Below are 25,304 nucleotides of genomic sequence, written 5' to 3' on the forward strand. Positions count from 1 at the left end.
AATAGAAATAAACTGTTTTGATTTAATTTTACACTGCATCATGCAAAAATCAACCGGCCAATGAAATTTATATCACAAACAGTGTAAAATTATATCTGTTTGATTTAAAATTGAATGCAAATATTTAAATTGTGCCTTTTTATATTTCAAGTTAGTTTGCGCGTCGGGCACAAAGTACACAAGTCGGAAAATTATTCGGAAACGAGTCATTCAAAGGCATAGCTACAGGAGCACTTTAAGAGGCTTTAAAGTAGTATAAGTATATAAGACGTGAAATGAAGAATATGGTTGAAACTGATTAGTTTTCTCTCCATTACAGCATGGTCAGATTTTTCGCAGCGGCTGATATCCGGCCAGTGATTATCCGGAGAAACTTTTGTCAGAACAATTCAAGTGTGCAGGATGCTGACCGAAAAATTATGATTTCCGGAACCATTCGAGGATGCTGATCATGCTGATTCGAAAAACATCCCCGTGCTGGGAGTCATCGGATGCAACAACAATTCCAGCCTGACGCTTTCCGAATGGTGTTTTTTATGTTCAGTTTTGGAAATAAATGTGAATTAAAAATGATACATGCGGCGTATTTATTCAAGACAAAAGCAAAACCCTTAATATGTAGAAAAAATATCAATATTTACGATAATAAATTTTAAAATTTACATCCCTGTGTATTTTTACACGACGGCTTTTGTGATCCAATCTAGTGCATTGATTTCGATCTAAATTTACACGCCTCAAAAATTACATCCTCGAAAAAAATACACCGTGATAGAATTTTACATCAAAATCGATGTTCCGTTTTCGTGAATCGTTTTCGATCTAAATTTACACGAATTTTTTTTGCTGTGAATAATTTAATAATAAAGTAATAAAAATGTCTTTTTTTTTCCGTTTCACTTGGAAAAATTAATTATTATTGCGAATCCTTTTATTGTTATTTATAATAAGAAACATTTAAAGTTCTGTATTCTGTGACACAGATTCTGTGATTAAAGTTTGCTTAAAATTCTTCCTATTCTTTCTATGTATTTTAATTTATAGAGGATTTTAACCAACTTGGTCCTTTTTACTTAAAATTTTGTGAAACTATAGATTTTTCGGTACTTTTGGAAACCTTGCTCCAAAGATGGTATACACTACCACTTGTCAAAAACTGATATAATGATACGAAGAAGTTTGAGATAAAAAAAAACCAAAACAAATATCGTAAGCTATACACAGCTTTATTACCCTTGCAAAGTACCAGAAGAATGTACAATTTTTTTTCAGTTTTTGAAATGTTAGAATCAAACTAGGGATATCTATACTATCTAAACCCATTGTATCGCTCTCTTAACAATATTCTTTGAAATTTGCGCACAACTTTGAAACTTGCTGTGTTTAAAACTATGTACAAACAACTTTCTAGTAAACATTTAGCAAAAAATAACTGTCAAAATTTCACAAGTTTCGAAATTGTCAAAATTGTCAAAATTGAGAAAAAATCTCAAATTGTCAAAATTGTCAAAATTGTCAAAATTGTCAAAATTGTCAAAATTGTCAAAATTGTCAAAATTGTCAAAATTTTCAAAGTTGTCAAAATTGTCAAAATTGTCAAAATTGTCAAAATTGTCAAAATTGTCAAAATTGTCAAAATTGTCAAAATTGTCAAAATTGTCAAAATTGTCAAAATTGTCAAAATTGTCAAAATTGTCAAAATTGTCAAAATTGTCAAAATTGTCAAAATTGTCAAAATTGTCAAAATTGTCAAAATTGTCAAAATTGTCAAAATTGTCAAAATTGTCAAAATTGTCAAAATTGTCAAAATTGTCAAAATTGTCAAAATTGTCAAAATTGTCAAAATTGTCAAAATTGTCAAAATTGTCAAAATTGTCAAAATTGTCAAAATTGTCAAAATTGTCAAAATTGTCAAAATTGTCAAAATTGTCAAAATTGTCAAAATTGTCGAGTTGATAAAAAAAATTAAAGTTATGAAATTTACAAATTTTATAGATATTTTAAAATTATTAAAAACTGTAAGCTTAGTAAAAATTATTAAAAATTTGAAAATTGCAAATTTTCCAAATTTAATGATTGTGAAAATTTTCAAAAATAAAGAAAATAGGAAAGTTGTCTAAATAACGAAAATTGTCAAAATTTAACATTTCAAATTCTAGAACAGAGCACAAAGTTTTTAATACTGTTAGTTGTTTCTTCGGAATTTTATTTTGTCTAATAAATAATTACAAAATTACAAGTACAGACTTCAAGTTTTGTGACGTTGTACAGCCGAAATATTGAACCAACAAACAAACACACGTGGTTGACTGTTTTTTTTTTGTTTCTGTATTCGGGGAATTCGTTCCTGTTTATTGACATTACGCGGTGTGTCTTTGAGCGAAGAGTAGGACTCTATTTGCCAAGTGTGTTGGTTTGTTATCCTCCGGCTTGATTTGACAACAAAAACCAGGAACGAATTCAATTTACAACTCTGTTGCTTCCTCGACTGCGCGACAACCGTCAAGTTGTGTTGCTGTTTTGTGTTATCGAAAGGATTCGCGTTAGGCACCTTCAAGGATTTGCTTAACATGATCTTAAACTTGTGTTTTTTTTTGAGTGTATGGAAAATTTCAAAAAGTTTTCAAAAATATTCTTTTGGCACAGAAGCTTCGAAGCTTTAATAGACGACCTAAGAAAATTTAAAGAAAAGCTTTATTTTTTTACATGTACCACCTTGGCTGCTTTCTCCGGTTTACGCGTTCCGGTTAGTTAAACTTTCATGTGCGACAACAACTCTCGACTAACCGAACCGGTACTGCGGAAGTGCCTCTGGTGAGTTTCCAGGAATACATATTGGGCCATGGATTTCCGCAAAAGCTATTTCCGTCGAAACGTTGAAAGCTGAGCACTCTGCTGCAAAGTGTGGCAGCTAGCAGCAGAGGTTATGTTCGTTCAGTCTATTTATATGGGACCGAGCAATTTTGACAACCATCTATGATGCTGGATGTTAGTTTCATCCAAGACGGTTTGCCTTCTTTGATTGTTTTTGGGAAAAATATGCTTAATCAAAACCGAATCTTTTTGCTTTTGTCAATCAACAAACATTTTTTCTAAACAAATTCTAAATAACTGTACTAAAAAAATCTTCCTTTTTCACAAATATTCACGAAACTTCGACCGAAAAAAAAAAATTTTTTTACCGCCATCGTCGACACGGCATCCTGAATATGAAAAAATCGACCGTGCAGCACTACATTTTGAAATAATTTTCGTGAAATCCACACACTTACAACTATCTTATATACGAAAAAGTCCCTCTACAACATATTCCGAAGTCTCAAAATTCGAATTGTTCGCATAGATAAAATATTTGCGCCTGTTTCGGTAGACACATGTCACCAGACAATTTGAAGAGTGATTTTATGTTGCGAGATGAATATTTAATAATACTCGTTCTGGTATCAAATTCTGAGCGGGCTTGTACAGGTTTTTTCTTGCCCACCCACTTGTTGTTTTGATCCAGATTTGTTCTACTGTCTCTCCATACCAAAAGGGTGTTGTTTCTGTGTTTGTAGGTAAACAGTGTTGGTCGCTGAATGAGAAAACAATCAGTGGTTTGTTGTTTTTTTTTCTGAAAACATGTGGATTCGTAATGTTTCTCTTAGGTTGTTGAAAATGTAAATACCATATAATTGAATTAAGTTGTATTGATACATCCCTCTGTCGATTGATTCTTTTATTTAATTGTTGAACAAATGTGAAAACATGTAAAAGTATGATAAAAAATGCTATTAAGAATCTCTTGAGTATAAAAGAAAAGTCGAATCATTTATAAAAAAAAACATTGTGGTGGCTCCAGAGACTTTTTTCAACTGCCTTAGAAGGGAATCTATAAATCTATAATCTCTCTAGGATCATAATACCACACATGTTCCTAACACAAGACTTAAGGCATCTAACAACGTCTATTAGTCTTAACTTAAAAAACAGAAACAAAAATTGTTCTGATTTTGGTGGCTCCAGAGAGTTTCATAGATGAACTAGTTCTAAAAGCATTCTCATTCTCACGAAATTCCTCAAAACAGCTTCAGGCTTCCGACGAGGTCAATCAGCCATACCAATCTTCATTAACAGTAATTTTAATAAAACTTTTAGTTTGCATTCTCGGAGGCATCGCATGCTGCTGTTGACAGAGTCCAGGGCTTCTTGGTGAAACCTCTTGGGGCCAGCGAAAGTTAGCTTCTGCTTCGTTGGCCTATGTGCAATACTATATCCGATTAAGTCCCAAAGTTTCACTCGACCGGCTGCCCCCTCGAGCAATGTTTGTGTTGATGGCTGTTTACAACCATCTGAGTTCATAATGGAGTTTGTAGAACTGGAAAGGAAATTAAAGTGTTTAACCTCAAGGTGTTGCTGCAAAGTAATGGTAGCTTCATCTGTATCGTTCTTCTATAAAGAATAGAATTTTAAAAAAAATATTTTGTTTGAATGATAATATGATTTTATTTTTTATCTCGAAAGGTAAAATAAAAATTCAACTGAATGATTTCATATTTTCGAAACAATCTAAATTATGATACACAAAACGCTCTCTCTACTAGTGAATCTAACATCAAAGGGTAAATTCAAAGCAAAAGCCATCACTGAACTAACTGCTGAAAGCAAACGCAGCAGCAGCCAAAGTGTACAACCATCCAACAATTAAGTAGGACAGGAAGCTCTGATGCTTGTGAAACAAGCCATTTCCATCCTTACATCTAGGACTTTTGTCAGTAGCACCCACATCGCTGAACAGTGGAATTTGTTCCGTTATTTTCATAAATCGTAAATTAAAAAAAAAAATAAGAAAAACTTTTCAGCCATTAAACTATTTGTTTCAGTCAAACTTTTACAGTTAATAATTTTCAAAATTTATTTTTTATCAATTTAAAAAATAAATTCACCCATCTTGATTCCAGCTGAAAGGGACCGGTTGTGATAAAGTGAAAAAAGCACCCAGAGCACAAATGGAAAGAAAACTTTTCAATCAAATTAGAAGCCTTCCGGATAGTGATGAATTTCCTCGCCGGATGCTACTTCCCTCCTGGCAAGTAGACAGGAGGACTATAATTTCAGACCAGTTTCCTCCTGTCGGCTTCAATGAGAGCGGTTCAAACTGAGTTATGAAATTTCTTGAAAGAAGTATCGATTCGGCTAAGGACCAAAATTTTAGCATGGCTATCTTTTGGAAATTTTGCTAAGTCCAAACTAGAGTAATTTAAACTAAATAATCCTCGAGCAAAAATTAAAACAAAAAACCTTGAAGAACCTCTTTACAAGGATAAACCAACATTCCTCGTTTGGTTATCTTATGCAATCGTTAGTATAAATGGCTATGTTTGAGGAAATTGATAAACCATTGATAAAAAAGTATTGAAATACTAAATTGTGGGGAAACGTGGGCCACTCTGCATATCTCAGATGTGAGTTGAGATAAAAATCTCAATCCAACTGTCATTGTCGTCGCTTTGCGTAAGCATGTTTCTCTATATGTTGTTAACTTATGTACGCATTATATGCTTCAATTACTTATCAAGCTTAAAAAATGTACTTACATACAGGGTGTTCAATAAGTTCGAGTACAAATTAAAATAACGGTAGTTCAAAATCAACTGGACAACTCAAATGAAAAGGAAATTGAATAATGGTCAATCACATTTTTTTACATATATCACACTAGCTGATCCCATACGAACTCCGTTTCGCTTTCAACTTGGAATATGTCATGAAAGCCAATTGCCAAGCATTTTCCAGATGCACTTCTGAATTCATTGTTAAGTAATAATTGCAAAAATAATGGTCGATCACTTTGTCTGTCGTCTGCTACTAAATTTGAAATCAGAAATCCTTTCACCGTGCCAAAAAACCACGTGTATAAATTTCGACTCGATCATAGCATAACAACGTAATTATTGCCAAAAAGCTAAACCCCTTTCGGGGGCTCTTATACAATCTTTGATAACTGAAATAGATTGCCCTTCCCTCAAAACTCCCGTGTGCAAATTTTCAAAGCAATCAGTTGTATAATAACTTTAATATAGCTAGAAACAGTGAAAAATTATTTTATATGGACGACCCCTTTCGTCGACCCCTGGCAAAGCATTTGAACAGGGGCCCCTGGCAAGCATTTGAAGCACATCTGAAATCGATTGTTCGTCCCTGAAAACTACCGTGTGCAAATTTTCATCCCAATCCGATGTAAAATAACGACGATATTGCAAAAATATTGAAAGGTTTATATGGACGACCCCCTTTGCTTGCCCCTTACACTGAATTTAATACCTGAAATCCATTGATCATCTCTCAAAACTCTCGCGTACCAATTTTCGTCTGAATCCGATGTATAATAACGACAATATCGCATCAACAGTGAATAGTTAATACGGACGACCCCTTTGGCCGACCCCTGATTTTAGTTTGGATAAGTGATATCAGTTGTTTGTCCCTAATAACTCCTATGTGCAAATTTTTACCCCAATCTGATGTATATAAACGTCAATATCACTAAGATATCGAAAAGTTAATATGGACGACCCCTTTTGCCGGCCCCTCACGCTGAATTTGATACCTCAAATCGATTGCACGTCACTCAAAACTATCGTGTACCAATTTTCATCTGAATACGATATATAATAAAGTCAATATCGCAAAAACAGCGAACAGTTAATATGGACGACCCCTTTGGCTGACCCCTTACACAAAATTTGACACCTGAAATCGATTGCTCGTCTTTCAAAACACTTAGATGCAAATTTTCAACACGATGCGACGAAAAGTAACGTCAATATCGCGAAAACAATATTTGTCTTCTATGGACGACCCCTTTCAGAAGGGGTCATCCGAAAATCTGAAAACATTTTTCATCTTTCCTGGTCTTAATGAGCATCCATGCCAAATTTCAGCTCTCTAGCCCTTAAGACGGCTGAGTCTATAGAGGACAAACAAACAAACAAACAAACAAACAAACAAACAAACAAACAAACAAACAAACAAACAAACAAACAAACAAACAAACAAACAAACAAACAGAAATTGCTTTTTATATATATAGATATTACACTTAAGGGAAGGGCTGGATGAATCTTTCGGGAGACTCGGAGCAATTTTTCTCAGGAGGCCCCCATGATTCGAATGAAGAGTTCGTCTTGCTGTCCTTTACGAATTTTCTTAAACTTTCTCCTTTCTAGCGCTCCAAATATTTTGCGCTCGATTTGATCACCGTATTTAGTTTATTTTACCAGTGGGCTGCTTTTATACTTTTCAAAAGTTAAATCAGACCTGTTTCTCAGTCGGCTTGACGAACCAATCAGAAAAATTGATCTTTTTATCACTTCTCCTATAGACATTTTCGAATTGCGCTTGTTAGAACTTCTCACTTTTCCTAACCTCGTGGAACCAATAATTTTAACTTTTATTGAAATTTTAGCTCCTCTATAACTCCTTTAGCAATTTACCATATAAACTTCGGTCGATTAGTAGACTAAGTACTTTCCTTGATTTTTCTCGATCCTGTCCAAAAAATTTTGTCAATGAGATTCTTTATTGGACATTATCTTAAAAACCACTTGATAGCTGTCATCAAATTTTGTATACGTATACATTACATTAATAAGCAGCTTCACTATGAATTTTGTCAAATCCATCCATACATTCAAAAAGTTATTAACAAAACAAAGTGTGACATTTTCAAATACACTTCTTAGAATTATGTGGGTTAGAAAAAATCAAGGATAGATTTTTAATAAGTTTTTTCATCGCCAAGTACCGTTTTTAATCGAAATCAGAATAAATATTTCCCTTAAGACAATTTATAAGTACAAGACGATTTCAGACTTAGAGATCAAAATAAAAAATAAATAAAATAAAAGAATTAAAATTAAATTCTATGGAGGTACGAATATGTATAAGAGCTTAAAAAATCAAAACAAAAAAAGGTACATATTATTCAGAATAACCATTCAGTAACTCAAATTAAAATCATAATTTCCAATCAAGTTTCGAAAAACAAATAACTTGTGAAAAATTAAATCTTATCAAAAAATTAATAATCAAAGTTACTGTCAGTACCACAGCAGGAATTTGCCAAATTTATAATTCATAGCCCAAATATTCATTTCAATTTAACATAATTTTAAATTATTAATAGTTCTCATCAGATAAAAACAGCCAATTCTTTTTCTAAATATGACAAGATATACATTTACAGCCCTCAGACCCAAAGAGATAAAGTAAGTTACTGTTCGATTTTGAGATAATAATGCCAAACAGATTTTCATGTCTCAAACTCTGTTAAGTGATTTTGTCAGATGTTTTGAAATTCTTTTCATAATTAAAAGCTTGAAAAAAAAAAAATTAAAAAAAAGAATGGAAAATTTAAAAATAACGTATATTTTTGAAATGAGCTTTTATGCACTTCAATCATTTTGACTCCAAGGGTTTCATTTGATAACATGATTTCAAAATGTAAACTAAATATTAAAAAACTAGTTTAAGACTTCAAATGAATTTTCTACGTTGAATCATCAAAACCTTGAAACTGAAATTCAGTTACTGAAGAAACAACATAAGACTTAAAGATCTCAGTTAAATGAATCTGAAAGATAAGATTAAGAACATAGAAATGTTCATGATTAGAGAATCACTCAATGAAATTAGCCATTCAACTATGAGACTGTTTTTATGATAAAAAATTTTTAGAATAAATTGAAAAGTAATAAGCTGAATCCACGAATCCAGTAGAGAATAACTGTAAAATGGTTGTACTTCATTCAATATTAGAAAGCTTCGGTCGAACCAGTTGATAATATTACAATTCAAATATCAAATCTTAAACTGAAATTTGAATGGAAATTCAATAGAGAAACGAAGCATTGACGATTGGTCCAATTTAAACAACTACAACTTTTATTTATTTTAAAAAAGGGAGAGAAAAGGGTTAAGGACCAATGTTGAAAAAAGTCATAATCTGTTAACACAAAAAGTCGGTCCTCCAAACTCAATAAGCTTTACTTTGCAAATCTATGGACCGAAATCCGCAAATAACTTTATTCAATTACCTAGCTAGAGTGTTTACTCTGAAATAATTGTTTACGATTCATTAACCAGGGTTGAAGGAAGAACTGCCTCATGGGAGGGGTTTCTACATTTTTGCGTTAAAAATGCATGCATAAGAAAAAATGTTAAATATATAACACGAAGAGTATCATTATTCGGTTTGTTTTTTTTTTTATTTTAAAAGTTATTCATTTAAAATAATTAATTAATTTTAAGCTGTAAAAATCAATGAAATATCTTGAAGGCTTTTTTTGAAAGAAAAACCTTGGTAAAAAAATAACAAATATTAGATATATAAGTATAAGATTAACTTTGGGGCTTAAATGAGATAAATTTTCAAGTCTCGTAAACTCGATACATTTAGTTTTTAGTACAAATATTTGTTTTAAAGTATTTACAATATAAATAATAGAACACTTAATTAATAATATTATTTTCGAGCTTAATTTTCTGCCACTTGAAGATTAAGTACATATTATTTTACCAACAAAAATTGAAAAGTGATTAAAATTAAAATTTAGATTTTCGAAAGAAAGCAATTTTGAAAATGAATTAAAATTTTATTTATAAAAGTGGTTGCAAAACATCCTGTTTTGTTTTTTTTTTTTTGGAAAATTTGGAATTTTGATTCCGACTCTGAGTTCTGCATTGTAAACCTGAATAAAAATTCTGAAATCCTTATTTGAAATCGATTTTTGAATCTAAATTCCAAACAAAAATTCCCAATAATTATGAACCAAAAAGGCATTTTTTAACAGGATCCTTAACCAGATATCTCTTATTTGAATTTTGAATTTTCTTATAAGACAGGTTTCCTCTGAGAATTTTTTCAAATACTTATTCGTAATTCAACTAGTGAATCTGAATGAAAATTACAAATGATGAAACTCTGATATTTCAATTCTGGATCACTTTTATTTTTTGAATTTCATTTCTGCTTAAGAATAAAAATTAAAAATTGCAAATCCAAATCTTCAAAATGGTTTAAAATGTTCAATATTGTCTTTTAATAATCTGCAATGATGAGTTTCGAACACAGAAAATGAACGGAACTGAAAATCCAGAATAATAAACAGATTCCACAATCTGACCTCAGGCAACAAATTTGGATTTTTATAAAAAACATTTGGAACCAGAACATCGGAAATGATTGAACTGTCTAGGCTTACTAGATATTTTTCCACACTTATCTGGGCAGTGCAAATCAAGGCATTTTAATAACCATGCAAAATCTGACCACACGATTTATAAGTTTCCAATCCAAAATCTGAGTAATATCCAGGCAAATTTTGAATTTCTTCAATTAAAATCCGGAAGAAAAAAATTCGACAAATTTTTTTTTCTTCGAAACACATTAGCCAGTTTATTTTGATAAATTTGCTCAAAAAAACTCTGATTCAAATTAGTCATTAATCAAAATTGTTTAAGAATTTCAAATTTTTAGTTTAGAGAAGAATTTTTTTTTTAATTTTTGGACCTTCAAGTGGGGGAGGGGGAGGTGTAAACTTCCAAACCCCCCATCTTTCTTACGGCCATATCTACCACATAATTGCAGAAATTAGAGCTACGTTTTGAAGTGTAGAGGAAATTTGTAATTTGAACTGTAACTACCTTGCCCCCATAAGTCTGAAATCCTCAGGAGCAAATTGATACTTTAAAACATTTTTTTCTAATTTTAATGAGATGGTAAATTAAAAAATTCACAAAAGTTTAAAAAGGTAATGATTTTTTTTTGCAACTCCTCATTAAAATGTATGTTTTTTGTTACGAACATTTTTTTTTCAGATTGAAAAACTTGATTCTGTAGGGTATATTGCGGTATTGCAAGCTTCGTTAGATAAATTTACGACTCGTGCTGAAGAATACACTTTCTGCAACTATTTTGCTGTCGGCATACAATGCACTACCGTCACCATGCAGATTCTTTTTAGTCGCTTAGAAAGAATAAAACAAGAATGTTACCGTTAACTTTTCAATCATGTGATTTGCAATGTTTTATAAATTAACAGATCTTAAATAATCAAAAAATTAATAAATCATTAATAATCACTCAGCCAAGCTGAATCCTATTTCTGAACAAAGAATTTTTGCACTGAAACTTCTGCTCAAATTTTTTTCTGACTGACCTTTGGTATCTACTAAAGCTTGAATTATTGAAAATTTATATCGATTTTACAAATGTTGAATTTCTTATCATCAATCATCTTACGGAATCAAGAAGTCCTGTTTTTTTTTTCAAATATCACACTCAAGTAAAAGAAAATAAACAGTGGAATATATGTAGTTTGTAAAAATTCTAGATGTTTACTGCTCCACAACATCATACAATCATTTTCCTAGACTTACCTTTGCAATTTCCTTCCGAGTGCAGCAAAAGTTGATGAAATTCACATTGACAAAATCGACTCCGTAGCATACGGTGACGGTTTTCTCCTCCAGCGTATCCTGGGAGCCCATGGTCACCAACTGACGCAGTTTCATATCCTGTTGGAAAAGAAAAAGGAAATTCGTTGTTAATTTTTGAAACCATATCTTAAATTGAGAAACAATGAATTTGATGCGGCTGAAATCACCATAAAACTCTTACGTCAACACGATTTAAGATTTATCGGTGTCAACACCATTTCGCGGATAAGTTCTCACTCAAACCCCTTTTCAACAAAAAGTAGAACGTACGTACGTCTCAAGGTGCCACTTTTATTTCCCCATTAGGAAACAAACGAGCGCCCATAATTAGGCAACACGGGCTCCACTAAAGTGGACTCGTAATTACCTGTAATTTGTCATTTCCATAAGTTATGGCAGTTTGGTTTACTCAACGGTCCAGGTAAGAAGGAAAAACAAAACAAAACGGGACATTTCCCAACCGAATGAGCCGTTATTTGGACGTCAAAGGTGGTCCAGTCTATGTATTTCACAACAAAACCAAAGGAAAAACCAAAGGAACCAAAGAAACCATCAAGAAGGCCTGATATTACACGTTTACACCTTATCCGAAGTAGAAATCAAACGAGGGACCACCAAAAAGGGTTGCGGGTGGCGGGTGTCCTCGTCATATCTTCGATCGAAGAAAGTGACGCAAAAGTGTGGATGGAGATTCCTATCAGGTGGTTTCCCGAGTACCCAGTCATTAATCTTGTGTTTTGTTGAGGCGGAAGGGGTACGTTTTTTGAGTGTTTTTGGTTCACAACTCTCAAGGGTACCATCTGGCGGTGAATGGTTCCAATCAAGAGTGTAATTTTGGTACCAATAACTGAATTAATCAATTTTGGCTCTGAAAATTATGAAAAATATAGTGTGTTGAAAACGAGTTCTGATCACCGCAGGTTTTTGTTATCATTTTTATTTGAAATTTTTCGGTGTACATCAAAAAATTTCAACTTCAAAAGATAAGAAAAATATATTGAAAATAAATTATATGATTGTTCTACAAAAAACGGACACCCGATATGGTTCACCATTTTAGCTAAAGGTAAAAATTAAAAGACAAACTAGCAATTCTTCAGTATCAAATAGAGATTCTTTTAAATAAGAATACAGTTTCATTAAGAAATTCTTTTGCTGCTGGGAAAGAATTTGATAAAAAACTCTTATTGTTTATATTGTTTTGTGTCCTAAAATATTCAAGTAGAATTTGTGTATAATACTTTCTTTCTGCAATTGTTTGTTTCAACAACTTTACTGGAATCTTTTTATACGATTATAATTTTTTTTAATTATTTGAATTCGTTATTTTTAGTAATTTCTGAATACTTATTGCTTCTGGATATATATTGTGATAACAATTCTCTCTTCAATCTTGATTTTTCAGTTTTTTGGTTTTCGATTCCGATGAAATATGTTCAAGCCCTCTCTACGCACATTAATTGATTCGTCAAACTAAGCTAGCTTAGTTTAACTTGATTTACAAATCCAATCCACCATAAATCGTATAAGCCGAAATGCATGGTTGTAGAAAATTTATGCATTACTTGTTCCAAAACCAAATTATGATAACAAATCAAATCTCGATACTTCTTTAACCCACCACCGTAAACGACGTAACTATTTCTTTCCTAAACCTGGTCTTCAACTTGCACCCGTTTCATTGCCACAAGAATGTCACGAAAACGGTGGTTGGTTTATAAAAATGATTTTTTTTACGTGACTCGAACACGAACAAACGAACAAACGAACAAACGAACAAACGAACAAACGAACAAACGAACAAACGAACAAACGAACAAACGAACAAACGAACAAACGAACAAACGAACAAACGAACAAACGAACAAACGAACAAACGAACAAACGAACAAACGAACAAACGAACAAACGAACAAACGAACAAACGAACAAACGAACAAACGGACAAACGGACAAACGAACAAACGAACAAACGAACAAACGAACAAACGAACAAACGAACAAACGAACAAACGAACAAACGAACAAACGAACAAACGAACAAACGAACAAACGAACAAACGAACAAACGAACAAACGAACAAACGAACAAACGAACAAACGAACAAACGAACAAACGAACAAACGAACAAACGAACAAACGAACAAACGAACAAACGAACAAACGAACAAACGAACAAACGAACAAACGAACAAACGAACAAACGAACAAACGAACAAACGAACAAACGAACAAACGAACAAACGAACAAACGAACAAACGAACAAACGAACAAACGAACAAACGAACAAACGAACAAACGAACAAACGAACAAACGAACAAACGAACAAACGAACAAACGAACAAACGAACAAACGAACAAACGAACAAACGAACAAACGAACAAACGAACAAACGAACAAACGAACAAACGAACTAATTCAAATTAAAAAAAAAATTGAAGATAGATTTTTTTTAAGCTGAACTAACGCTCAAAACATGGTTATCAACATTATGTTCACATTCAATGAAAATTGGCCGTTTTGCCGGGTTTATGCATAAAATCATAGTTTAGATTCTCTCTATCAATGTGTCCGAAAGTATTGTCTTATTCATTTTTCTCTGCTTGGTGACACCTTAAAATTTACATGGACATTAACAAAAACCTAAATTTTTGATTTTTCTACGACACAGGGGTATTTTAAGGAAAAATTCATACTTGCCACGGCCAATCAAATCATCTAAAACAAATTGGTAATATTTTGCAGGTTTCAACTGTTACAGGTGCTTCAAAACACGAGTGGCGCGTTTTTCGCCACGTGGGGCGTTAAATAAACTTTCCCCCTAACAGCTTCGTTATGACCTCGCAAAATTTTGAGAATTATGTTTTTCAAGTTATTAAGCTTTGTTTAAAAAATTAAACTAAATTTGACTCATAGTTCCTATTTCAATATTTTGATTAGGATTAAGATCCCCTGAATCAGGGCCGTAAAAAGAACCGGCTCATGGAGGGGGTTTTGATGACATTTTTTTTCCTTTAATATTTGTGCTTGAACAATGCATACACAAGTGAAAAAATGTACATGTACTAAGTACAAGTGGTTCAAGTAAAAGTTATTTTGCATTAAAAGTTTTGAAAATTAGTCCTAGGATATATTTTTTTTAAATGAAGCTTTTAAAAATATAGGTAGCTGTGATATAGTTCCGTTGGTAAATCAGTTGCCTTCTGAGCTGATGTCCGTGAGTTTGAGCCCAAGAGTAAACATTGAACACAGTTGTCCCAGAACTCCCAGATAAGTGATAAAAGTCACGAGTAGCACAATGATATAGAAACGATTATCATAATCGAAACAAAAAAAAAGGATTTTGAACGCTTCATTTAGAAAAAAAAAACTTTTTTATTTACTTACATTAGGGTGCTAATTCTTTTGAATCAAAAGCATAACCATTTTAAGCAGGGCTGTAAATGTATCAAATATTCAGCAATAAAAGTAAAAAGTAAGGTTTACTGTTCAAATAAGGTTATTTTCTACTTTTGTAAACTCGATTTTAATTTAAGATTTTAGTTAGAACCTGTGATTTTAAAGAATGAAGAATCTGCGATAAATGTAAATAATGTTATAAAAATTTCCAGTTGAATTTTTACCTGAGGATAAAAAACAAGTTAAACAATTATCATTAATTTTTTCAATATTTCATAATCATTAATTTTTTCAATATTTCATAATTATAATCCTGTGATCCCGTAAAAATTTAAATCTAGATATTAAAAAAAAACAGATTCTTTGAAATGAATCCAGATCTAATTTTTTATGTGTAATTTTCATCAGGTTTGTGTTTCCAAACTGACTTTGATTGAATTTTTTTTTAAACCAAGAATTAAAGTTATGAAAGTTATGCGATCTCTTCCAATTTGAATACTTAATGAAATTTAAACATTGATATTTTAATATTGATTATAAAACTTAAATTTGAGCTAAATCTGGATACAAACCTGGAATACTATTTCCTAGTCTGAATTCAGCATTTTGAACCAAAAATCAAAACCTTAATCTAAATTCCAGATAACAAATCCTATGAATTTGAAACCAAAAAGCGAAATTTGTATCAGAATCCTTAACCAGAAATTTTTTATTTGATTCTGAATTTATGGTTTTCAATATGATTTTATTCGATAATTTATTCGAAATTGAACGTGTAAATTTAAATAACATATTGAATGATGAAATTGCTTCACATTTTTCAATTCTGAACTTTCTTATGTTTCAACTTTGCATAAAAATTAAGGATAAATATTTCAGACCCAAACCCAAACCCCATATTCCGAAATTTAAAAATTCATCATATTTTAGATTGAAATGCATCACCAAGGTTCAAAGCAGGATTCTATACCAAACTGAAAATAAAGAACAATAAACTGGATACTTACAAGATTTTTTTCAGCAAGTATCCGGGCTGGGCAAATCCAGGCAATTTTATTTCAAAATTTTGCGAAATTAGGGCATATTGTTTCATAATTTTCTCAAAAAGCCGGCCAATATGCAGGCGAATTTCGGAATTATTTCATTTAAATACAAAAAAAAACTCGTGGAAAACTGTTTTCATTTAATTGAACCACATCAGCCGATTCAGAGTCATATTTAAGGTTTCCAATAAATCGTTAATGTATATTTTGACAAAATTCGTTTAAAAAAAATATTTGGATGCAAGATAAATAACTCTTATGACTCAATTGAAATTTTCTTTTGATTTTGCAAATAGAGTGAGCAATTTTGGTCAAAATCAGGATAATCTGACAAGCTTAGTCTAACTTCATTGAGATTCAATATTTGGTACTGAATTACTATCAACAATTGAGAATTGGGGGGTTAAATCCCCCCCAATAAGGGTCCAAAAATGCCAAGCAAAATGTTCTTCTGAAAACTTAAAATTCCAAATGCCAAATAAAATTTTGATAAACGACTGAAATTGTTCAAGAGTAAAAATCTCCACTGAGAACTTAAGCCATAACTTCGAAATTTTATCCCAAGTTAAAAATTCTACTAAAGTTATAATATCTGGAATAATATCTGGAAAGCTCAGGCTAGAATAAATCCGGATTTTGTGGTTCAAATTTTGCTAAAAATCATTTAAATTTGAAGTCCGTAATAAGAATTTGGATTCTGTAATCAGTTTATTGTTACTGAACTTTAGCTTGGATCATCATTGGAAAAACAAATCGTTATTCAAATCTGGTTCTGCTTTTCAAACTTTCATGTCAGAAGCTCATCCTTTCGGAACATGAAAGGAAAATATTTAAATTTGCAAACCATTTCTAAGATTTGAAATTTTTACAACAAAGAATGAAACTTGGTGATCTAGAATTGAAAAATCTGAAACAGTTTCATCATTTGCAATTTTCCTTCATATTCACAAGTTGAATTTCAAATAAATAACTGAAGAATTCACAACGAAAGCCAACCATTCGGAATTCAAATATAAGAATTTTGGTTGAGAATTCTATTGAAAACGAGTTCTGATCACCGCAGGTTTTTGTTATCATTTTTATTTGAAATTTTTCGGTGTACATCAAAAAATTTCAACTTCAAAAGATAAGAAAAATATATTGAAAATAAATTATATGATTGTTCTACAAAAAACGGACACCCGATATGGTTCACCATTTTAGCTAAAGGTAAAAATTAAAAGACAAACTAGCAATTCTTCAGTATCAAATAGAGATTCTTTTAAATAAGAATACAGTTTCATTAAGAAATTCTTTTGCTGCTGGGAAAGAATTTGATAAAAAACTCTTATTGTTTATATTGTTTTGTGTCCTAAAATATTCAAGTAGAATTTGTGTATAATACTTTCTTTCTGCAATTGTTTGTTTCAACAACTTTACTGGAATCTTTTTATACGATTATAATTTTTTTTAATTATTTGAATTCGTTATTTTTAGTAATTTCTGAATACTTATTGCTTCTGGATATATATTGTGATAACAATTCTCTCTTCAATCTTGATTTTTCAGTTTTTTGGTTTTCGATTCCGATGAAATATGTTCAAGCCCTCTCTACGCACATTAATTGATTCGTCAAACTAAGCTAGCTTAGTTTAACTTGATTTACAAATCCAATCCACCATAAATCGTATAAGCCGAAATGCATGGTTGTAGAAAATTTATGCATTACTTGTTCCAAAACCAAATTATGATAACAAATCAAATCTCGATACTTCTTTAACCCACCACCGTAAACGACGTAACTATTTCTTTCCTAAACCTGGTCTTCAACTTGCACCCGTTTCATTGCCACAAGAATGTCACGAAAACGGTGGTTGGTTTATAAAAATGATTTTTTTTACGTGACTCGAACACGAACAAACGAACAAACGAACAAACGAACAAACGAACAAACGAACAAACGAACAAACGAACAAACGAACAAACGAACAAACGAACAAACGAACAAACGAACAAACGAACAAACGAACAAACGAACAAACGAACAAACGAACAAACGAACAAACGAACAAACGAACAAACGAACAAACGAACAAACGAACAAACGAACAAACGAACAAACGAACAAACGAACAAACGAACAAACGGACAAACGGACAAACGAACAAACGAACAAACGAACAAACGAACAAACGAACAAACGAACAAACGAACAAACGAACAAACGAACAAACGAACAAACGAACAAACGAACAAACGAACAAACGAACAAACGAACAAACGAACAAACGAACAAACGAACAAACGAACAAACGAACAAACGAACAAACGAACAAACGAACAAACGAACAAACGAACAAACGAACAAACGAACAAACGAACAAACGAACAAACGAACAAACGAACAAACGAACAAACGAACAAACGAACAAACGAACAAACGAACAAACGAACAAACGAACAAACGAACAAACGAACAAACGAACAAACGAACAAACGAACAAACGAACAAACGAACAAACGAACAAACGAACAAACGAACAAACGAACAAACGAACAAACGAACAAACGAACAAACGAACAAACGAACAAACGAACAAACGAACAAACGAACAAACGAACAAACGAACAAACGAACAAACGAACTAATTCAAATTAAAAAAAAAATTGAAGATAGATTTTTTTTAAGCTGAACTAACGCTCAAAACATGGTTATCAACATTATGTTCACATTCAATGAAAATTGGCCGTTTTGCCGGGTTTATGCATAAAATCATAGTTTAGATTCTCTCTATCAATGTGTCCGAAAGTATTGTCTTATTCATTTTTCTCTGCTTGGTGACACCTTAAAATTTACATGGACATTAACAAAAACCTAAATTTTTGATTTTTCTACGACACAGGGGTATTTTAAGGAAAAATTCATACTTGCCACGGCCAATCAAATCATCTAAAACAAATTGGTAATATTTTGCAGGTTTCAACTGTTACAGGTGCTTCAAAACACGAGTGGCGCGTTTTTCGCCACGTGGGGCGTTAAATAAACTTTCCCCCTAACAGCTTCGTTATGACCTCGCAAAATTTTGAGAATTATGTTTTTCAAGTTATTAAGCTTTGTTTAAAAAATTAAACTAAATTTGACTCATAGTTCCTATTTCAATATTTTGATTAGGATTAAGATCCCCTGAATCAGGGCCGTAAAAAGAACCGGCTCATGGAGGGGGTTTTGATGACATTTTTTTTCCTTTAATATTTGTGCTTGAACAATGCATACACAAGTGAAAAAATGTACATGTACTAAGTACAAGTGGTTCAAGTAAAAGTTATTTTGCATTAAAAGTTTTGAAAATTAGTCCTAGGATATATTTTTTTTAAATGAAGCTTTTAAAAATATAGGTAGCTGTGATATAGTTCCGTTGGTAAATCAGTTGCCTTCTGAGCTGATGTCCGTGAGTTTGAGCCCAAGAGTAAACATTGAACACAGTTGTCCCAGAACTCCCAGATAAGTGATAAAAGTCACGAGTAGCACAATGATATAGAAACGATTATCATAATCGAAACAAAAAAAAAGGATTTTGAACGCTTCATTTAGAAAAAAAAAACTTTTTTATTTACTTACATTAGGGTGCTAATTCTTTTGAATCAAAAGCATAACCATTTTAAGCAGGGCTGTAAATGTATCAAATATTCAGCAATAAAAGTAAAAAGTAAGGTTTACTGTTCAAATAAGGTTATTTTCTACTTTTGTAAACTCGATTTTAATTTAAGATTTTAGTTAGAACCTGTGATTTTAAAGAATGAAGAATCTGCGATAAATGTAAATAATGTTATAAAAATTTCCAGTTGAATTTTTACCTGAGGATAAAAAACAAGTTAAACAATTATCATTAATTTTTTCAATATTTCATAATCATTAATTTTTTCAATATTTCATAATTATAATCCTGTGATCCCGTAAAAATTTAAATCTAGATATTAAAAAAAAACAGATTCTTTGAAATGAATCCAGATCTAATTTTTTATGTGTAATTTTCATCAGGTTTGTGTTTCCAAACTGACTTTGATTGAATTTTTTTTTAAACCAAGAATTAAAGTTATGAAAGTTATGCGATCTCTTCCAATTTGAATACTTAATGAAATTTAAACATTGATATTTTAATATTGATTATAAAACTTAAATTTGAGCTAAATCTGGATACAAACCTGGAATACTATTTCCTAGTCTGAATTCAGCATTTTGAACCAAAAATCAAAACCTTAATCTAAATTCCAGATAACAAATCCTATGAATTTGAAACCAAAAAGCGAAATTTGTATCAGAATCCTTAACCAGAAATTTTTTATTTGATTCTGAATTTATGGTTTTCAATATGATTTAATTTATTCGAAATTGAACGTGTAAATTTAAATAACATATTGAATGATGAAATTGCTTCACATTTTTCAATTCTGAACTTTCTTATGTTTCAACTTTGCATAAAAATTAAGGATAAATATTTCAGACCCAAACCCAAACCCCATATTCCGAAATTTAAAAATTCATCATATTTTAGATTGAAATGCATCACCAAGGTTCAAAGCAGGATTCTATACCAAACTGAAAATAAAGAACAATAAACTGGATACTTACAAGATTTTTTTCAGCAAGTATCCGGGCTGGGCAAATCCAGGCAATTTTATTTCAAAATTTTGCGAAATTAGGGCATATTGTTTCATAATTTTCTCAAAAAGCCGGCCAATATGCAGGCGAATTTCGGAATTATTTCATTTAAATACAAAAAAAAACTCGTGGAAAACTGTTTTCATTTAATTGAACCACATCAGCCGATTCAGAGTCATATTTAAGGTTTCCAATAAATCGTTAATGTATATTTTGACAAAATTCGTTTAAAAAAAATATTTGGATGCAAGATAAATAACTCTTATGACTCAATTGAAATTTTCTTTTGATTTTGCAAATAGAGTGAGCAATTTTGGTCAAAATCAGGATAATCTGACAAGCTTAGTCTAACTTCATTGAGATTCAATATTTGGTACTGAATTACTATCAACAATTGAGAATTGGGGGGTTAAATCCCCCCCAATAAGGGTCCAAAAATGCCAAGCAAAATGTTCTTCTGAAAACTTAAAATTCCAAATGCCAAATAAAATTTTGATAAACGACTGAAATTGTTCAAGAGTAAAAATCTCCACTGAGAACTTAAGCCATAACTTCGAAATTTTATCCCAAGTTAAAAATTCTACTAAAGTTATAATATCTGGAATAATATCTGGAAAGCTCAGGCTAGAATAAATCCGGATTTTGTGGTTCAAATTTTGCTAAAAATCATTTAAATTTGAAGTCCGTAATAAGAATTTGGATTCTGTAATCAGTTTATTGTTACTGAACTTTAGCTTGGATCATCATTGGAAAAACAAATCGTTATTCAAATCTGGTTCTGCTTTTCAAACTTTCATGTCAGAAGCTCATCCTTTCGGAACATGAAAGGAAAATATTTAAATTTGCAAACCATTTCTAAGATTTGAAATTTTTACAACAAAGAATGAAACTTGGTGATCTAGAATTGAAAAATCTGAAACAGTTTCATCATTTGCAATTTTCCTTCATATTCACAAGTTGAATTTCAAATAAATAACTGAAGAATTCACAACGAAAGCCAACCATTCGGAATTCAAATATAAGAATTTTGGTTGAGAATTCTATTCCAAATTTCGCTATTTGGGTTATAACTAGGGTGGTCGGATATACCGGTTTTTTTCAAATCCGGTATTTCGGTATTCTTAATTTTTAAAACCAATAAAACCGGTAAAACCGGTATTTTTCAAAGCATATCGAATTCATGAAGTAATGTTATAAAATGCTCATAATTTATAACGCAATAGATTTAGCAACATTTTCGATTGAAAAATATGGTATTGTGTCTTTAACTGATCCCTTTGTCATACATCTATCATCATCCTCATGATAATCATAATATTTATCATCTTCATTTCATAATTATAATTTCGCTGTGAGGTTGCAGAAATTATAGAAGTTTCATATAATTTTAGACGAATTTTTGTCCTGTACTCTGTAATACAGTATTAAGATTTAAGAACAGATTTTACAGATTTAGTAAAAGTTTTAAAACGTCTTTCAGGAAAATGATATACAAAATATATACATTTTAATATACAAAAAGATTTTACGGTAAAAAAAATAAGGCAAAACACAAAACTATGTGACAAAGTTTCTGGTTGACTCACAGAATTTTAGATTTCTGTTGTCCAAAATACGAATGTTTTCCCCGCAACTTAGGTCGTGATCGCATTCAGTTTTCCTTTGTAACATTAAAACGAACAAATAGGAATAAAAATCAATTCAAAATCCAGTTTATATTCAGCAATAAAGTTGTTTGGATCTGATCCATAGGGGTTTTATAATAATACTTTTGCAAATTTATAAAAACTTTGTTACTGCTTTGTCTGAAAAAAGAAAATGCTTCAACAGCATTAAAAATAAAAACATCAGAATTCCATCAATTACCTTGAAAATATTGATAATTAAATTTCTTAAAAACATTTGAACATGTGTTTAACTGCTAAATAATGTTTTTAAACAAAGTAGGAAGTTTCTAATCAGTTTTCAACATTTTTGATTTGAAATTTTAAATTTGTGGAAGTCCGGAACCGCTTAGAACGATTTTGAGAAACTTGGCCTGTTTATAGATAAATAATATTTCATCTTTAGACCAAATTCCAGTTTTTCAATGAAAAATACAGTGATTATTGTGAAGCTGACTGAATTGAAATGTGTAAAGTTTCATGAAAAATATTTTCTAAGAGAAAGATGGCAGCTGGTCAGTACTCTTTTGAACGCCACTATAGCTTCAATCAAAAATGTTACATCGACAAGTTTTAGCTACAATAAAATCTCACATAAACCTTGCAGTAAGGTTTAATGGGCTAAGATTTTGAAGCTGATTGAACAAAATTTGAGTATTTGCACTCATACATATTTGGTAAAAAAAACATTCAGCAGTGTCAATATTATTTCAATGCAAAAGAATAATGAAAAATTTACCGGAAATACCGGTTTTTTACCGTCTCAAAAGCCGGTATTTCCGGTATTGGAAAATGGACGGTTTTACCGGCTTCGGTAAAACCGGTTAGACCATCCTAGATATAACTAGTTAAAATTATTAACTTGAACTCATATTCAAAAATCGTTTCTGAATTTAGACTTCAGATTTTGAACTCAGATTTAAATGGCAATGCTCAGATTCGGAATTAAAATTAAAAATTCAGATTCAGCTCGAAGTTAAGTCAATCAAGTTTAAAATATCAATGTAAGAATTTTCACTAAAGATTTATATAACAGGCGATTGCAAATTTATAGTTTAGATACTGGATTTAATTTTTTTTTATTTTGTCCAAGTCAGTTTGGATCACAAACCAGAAAAATATCACAAATAAAAAATAAAAATTTCATTTTTAAGAAGCTTTGATTGTTTTTTTTTTTAAATTTTAATGAAAACAGTTTACAACCATTATTTATATTAGAGAATCTTCTTTAAGAAAGTTTTAAACATAAATCTAAACATCTACTTTTTTATTCAAGTAAATTTAAAAAGTTTTCCTTTAAAATGAAATTTTCAAATCCCTTATTTATTTTCAAAAACGTCTTGAACTTACTTTTATCATTCTTTATTTACGATACGAAAATAGATCACTTCATTCGCATTTCAATTAAATCTACGTGAAACGCACGTAACAGAACGAATCCCTTTTCATATTCGATTCGCAAATGGAATTCAACTCATATGAAATTTAAGAGAATACCGTTTTGCTATGCGAGCTCGTTTTGCTACCTGAAAATCACGTAGATTCCACATAATTTTTAGGGTGGAAAAAAATCCATGTACATTTCCACGTAGCATTCACGTGAAGAGTTTTCTCAGTGTATATCTTCAGTGATGCCTAATACAACTAAGGGTACACGGAAAACAATCAAAAGGTAAAATTCACCGAGATAGCAAGGTGAACGCTCTTGAAAGCCAAAAAGGTAACTTCTACCTCGTAGCGTGGTTAAGTGAATTCAGCTGAATAAAAAAGTATAATTCACCTTGAAAAACAGTAAATCCAAATAAGGTAAAACTAACCTCGTAGCGAGGTGAAGTTGACAAGGATTTAGCTAAGCAAAAGGGTACAATTCATTTCGAAAAAAATATTTTTTGCCGAATCCGTTTATAGAGGTCAAGCTGTTCAGTCGTTGAGGAAGGAAGTTTTGCTTCGTGTCCAATATGAGAAAATAGGAACAGAATGGTAAGTGTTTTCTCCCATGTGATCATCATCATTTTCGTAATCTAATTCCATTCCCATCATTTCATCGTACGTAGTTGGATTCAATTTTTGAACATTTTAAGCACCGCAAGATTAGCATTGCCTAGAATGTTAATACATGGGCTCCGAAGAGGCGCAAGATGTGGGTTCAAGTCCTACCGGGAGATAAGGCGAATTTTTTCGCAAGTTTTTCAACATCAATTTTCATCTTATCCAGGCCCTGAAATTTCAACTAACACAGTTGGATTCAATTCTCTACATAAATCACTACATTCGCATTTCAATGAAATCTACGTGAAACTCATGTAACAAAACAAATCCCTTTTCACATTCGATTCGCAAGTGAAAATCTAAAGTGATCACCTACAACGCATATAAAGTCTAGTTAAATTTCGTTTTGTTGTACGAGCTCGTTTTGCTACCTGATATTTACGTAGATTCCATATAATTTTTAGGGTGGCAAAAATCAGTGTGCATTTTAACGTAACGTTAATGCGAAGAGTTTTCTGAGTGTATATCTTCAGTGATGCCGAATACAACAAAGGGTGAAATACTCAGTTTTCAACAGTTTTCGCTTGTTTCGTCAGAAAAACCGTATAAATAAATTATTTGACTTAAGTTTTTCATCTCAAATATTATTGGTTCTATGAAACAGACTTTATTCTCTAAACCCTACACTACCAAAAGTTTCAAAATGAAGTTTGATTGATCGATTTTGTGGTCTTGTTTTCGGTATTGAATTTTAGATTTCGAATCCAAAAGTTTTAGTTTTCGCCAAGAGCATTTCCACTTCCTTTGTCGGTAAAAGACTATGATTTTTTTCATATTGCACGGCGTATTTTTCACCATGGAAACAGTATCAACATACACAAAAAGTTGGGTGCCGAAAAATAGATTTTTCGGTGAATTTTTTAGCTAGTTTTCAACAGCTTAAAAACAGATCAAGTTTCGTAACATGTTAGCAAAAATATGAATTGAATTAACGAAAACGCTTAATTTAGAACCTTACCCATCCATTGAACTATTCTTATTTGGTCAATGGCATTCAATTTAACAGGTGATTTTGAATGTTATTT

General features: G+C 31.4%; 1 protein-coding gene across 3 annotated transcripts in view; it reads right to left on the reverse strand.

The window, feature by feature from the left end:
* The window catches only part of LOC129743736 (1-phosphatidylinositol 4,5-bisphosphate phosphodiesterase classes I and II), a 373,988-nt gene that overhangs the window by 144,979 nt on the left and 203,705 nt on the right, over nucleotides 1–25,304 (reverse strand). For all 3 annotated transcript variants that reach the window (XM_055735865.1, XM_055735864.1, XM_055735863.1), the window contains exon 3: nucleotides 11,422–11,559. In XM_055735865.1, coding sequence (XP_055591840.1) covers nucleotides 11,422–11,559 — 138 coding nt within the window. The remainder of the gene's footprint in view (nucleotides 1–11,421; nucleotides 11,560–25,304) is intronic.

This window comes from Uranotaenia lowii, chromosome 2, assembly GCF_029784155.1.
Source record: "Uranotaenia lowii strain MFRU-FL chromosome 2, ASM2978415v1, whole genome shotgun sequence".
In the NCBI taxonomy this organism is placed as follows: domain Eukaryota; kingdom Metazoa; phylum Arthropoda; class Insecta; order Diptera; family Culicidae; genus Uranotaenia; species Uranotaenia lowii.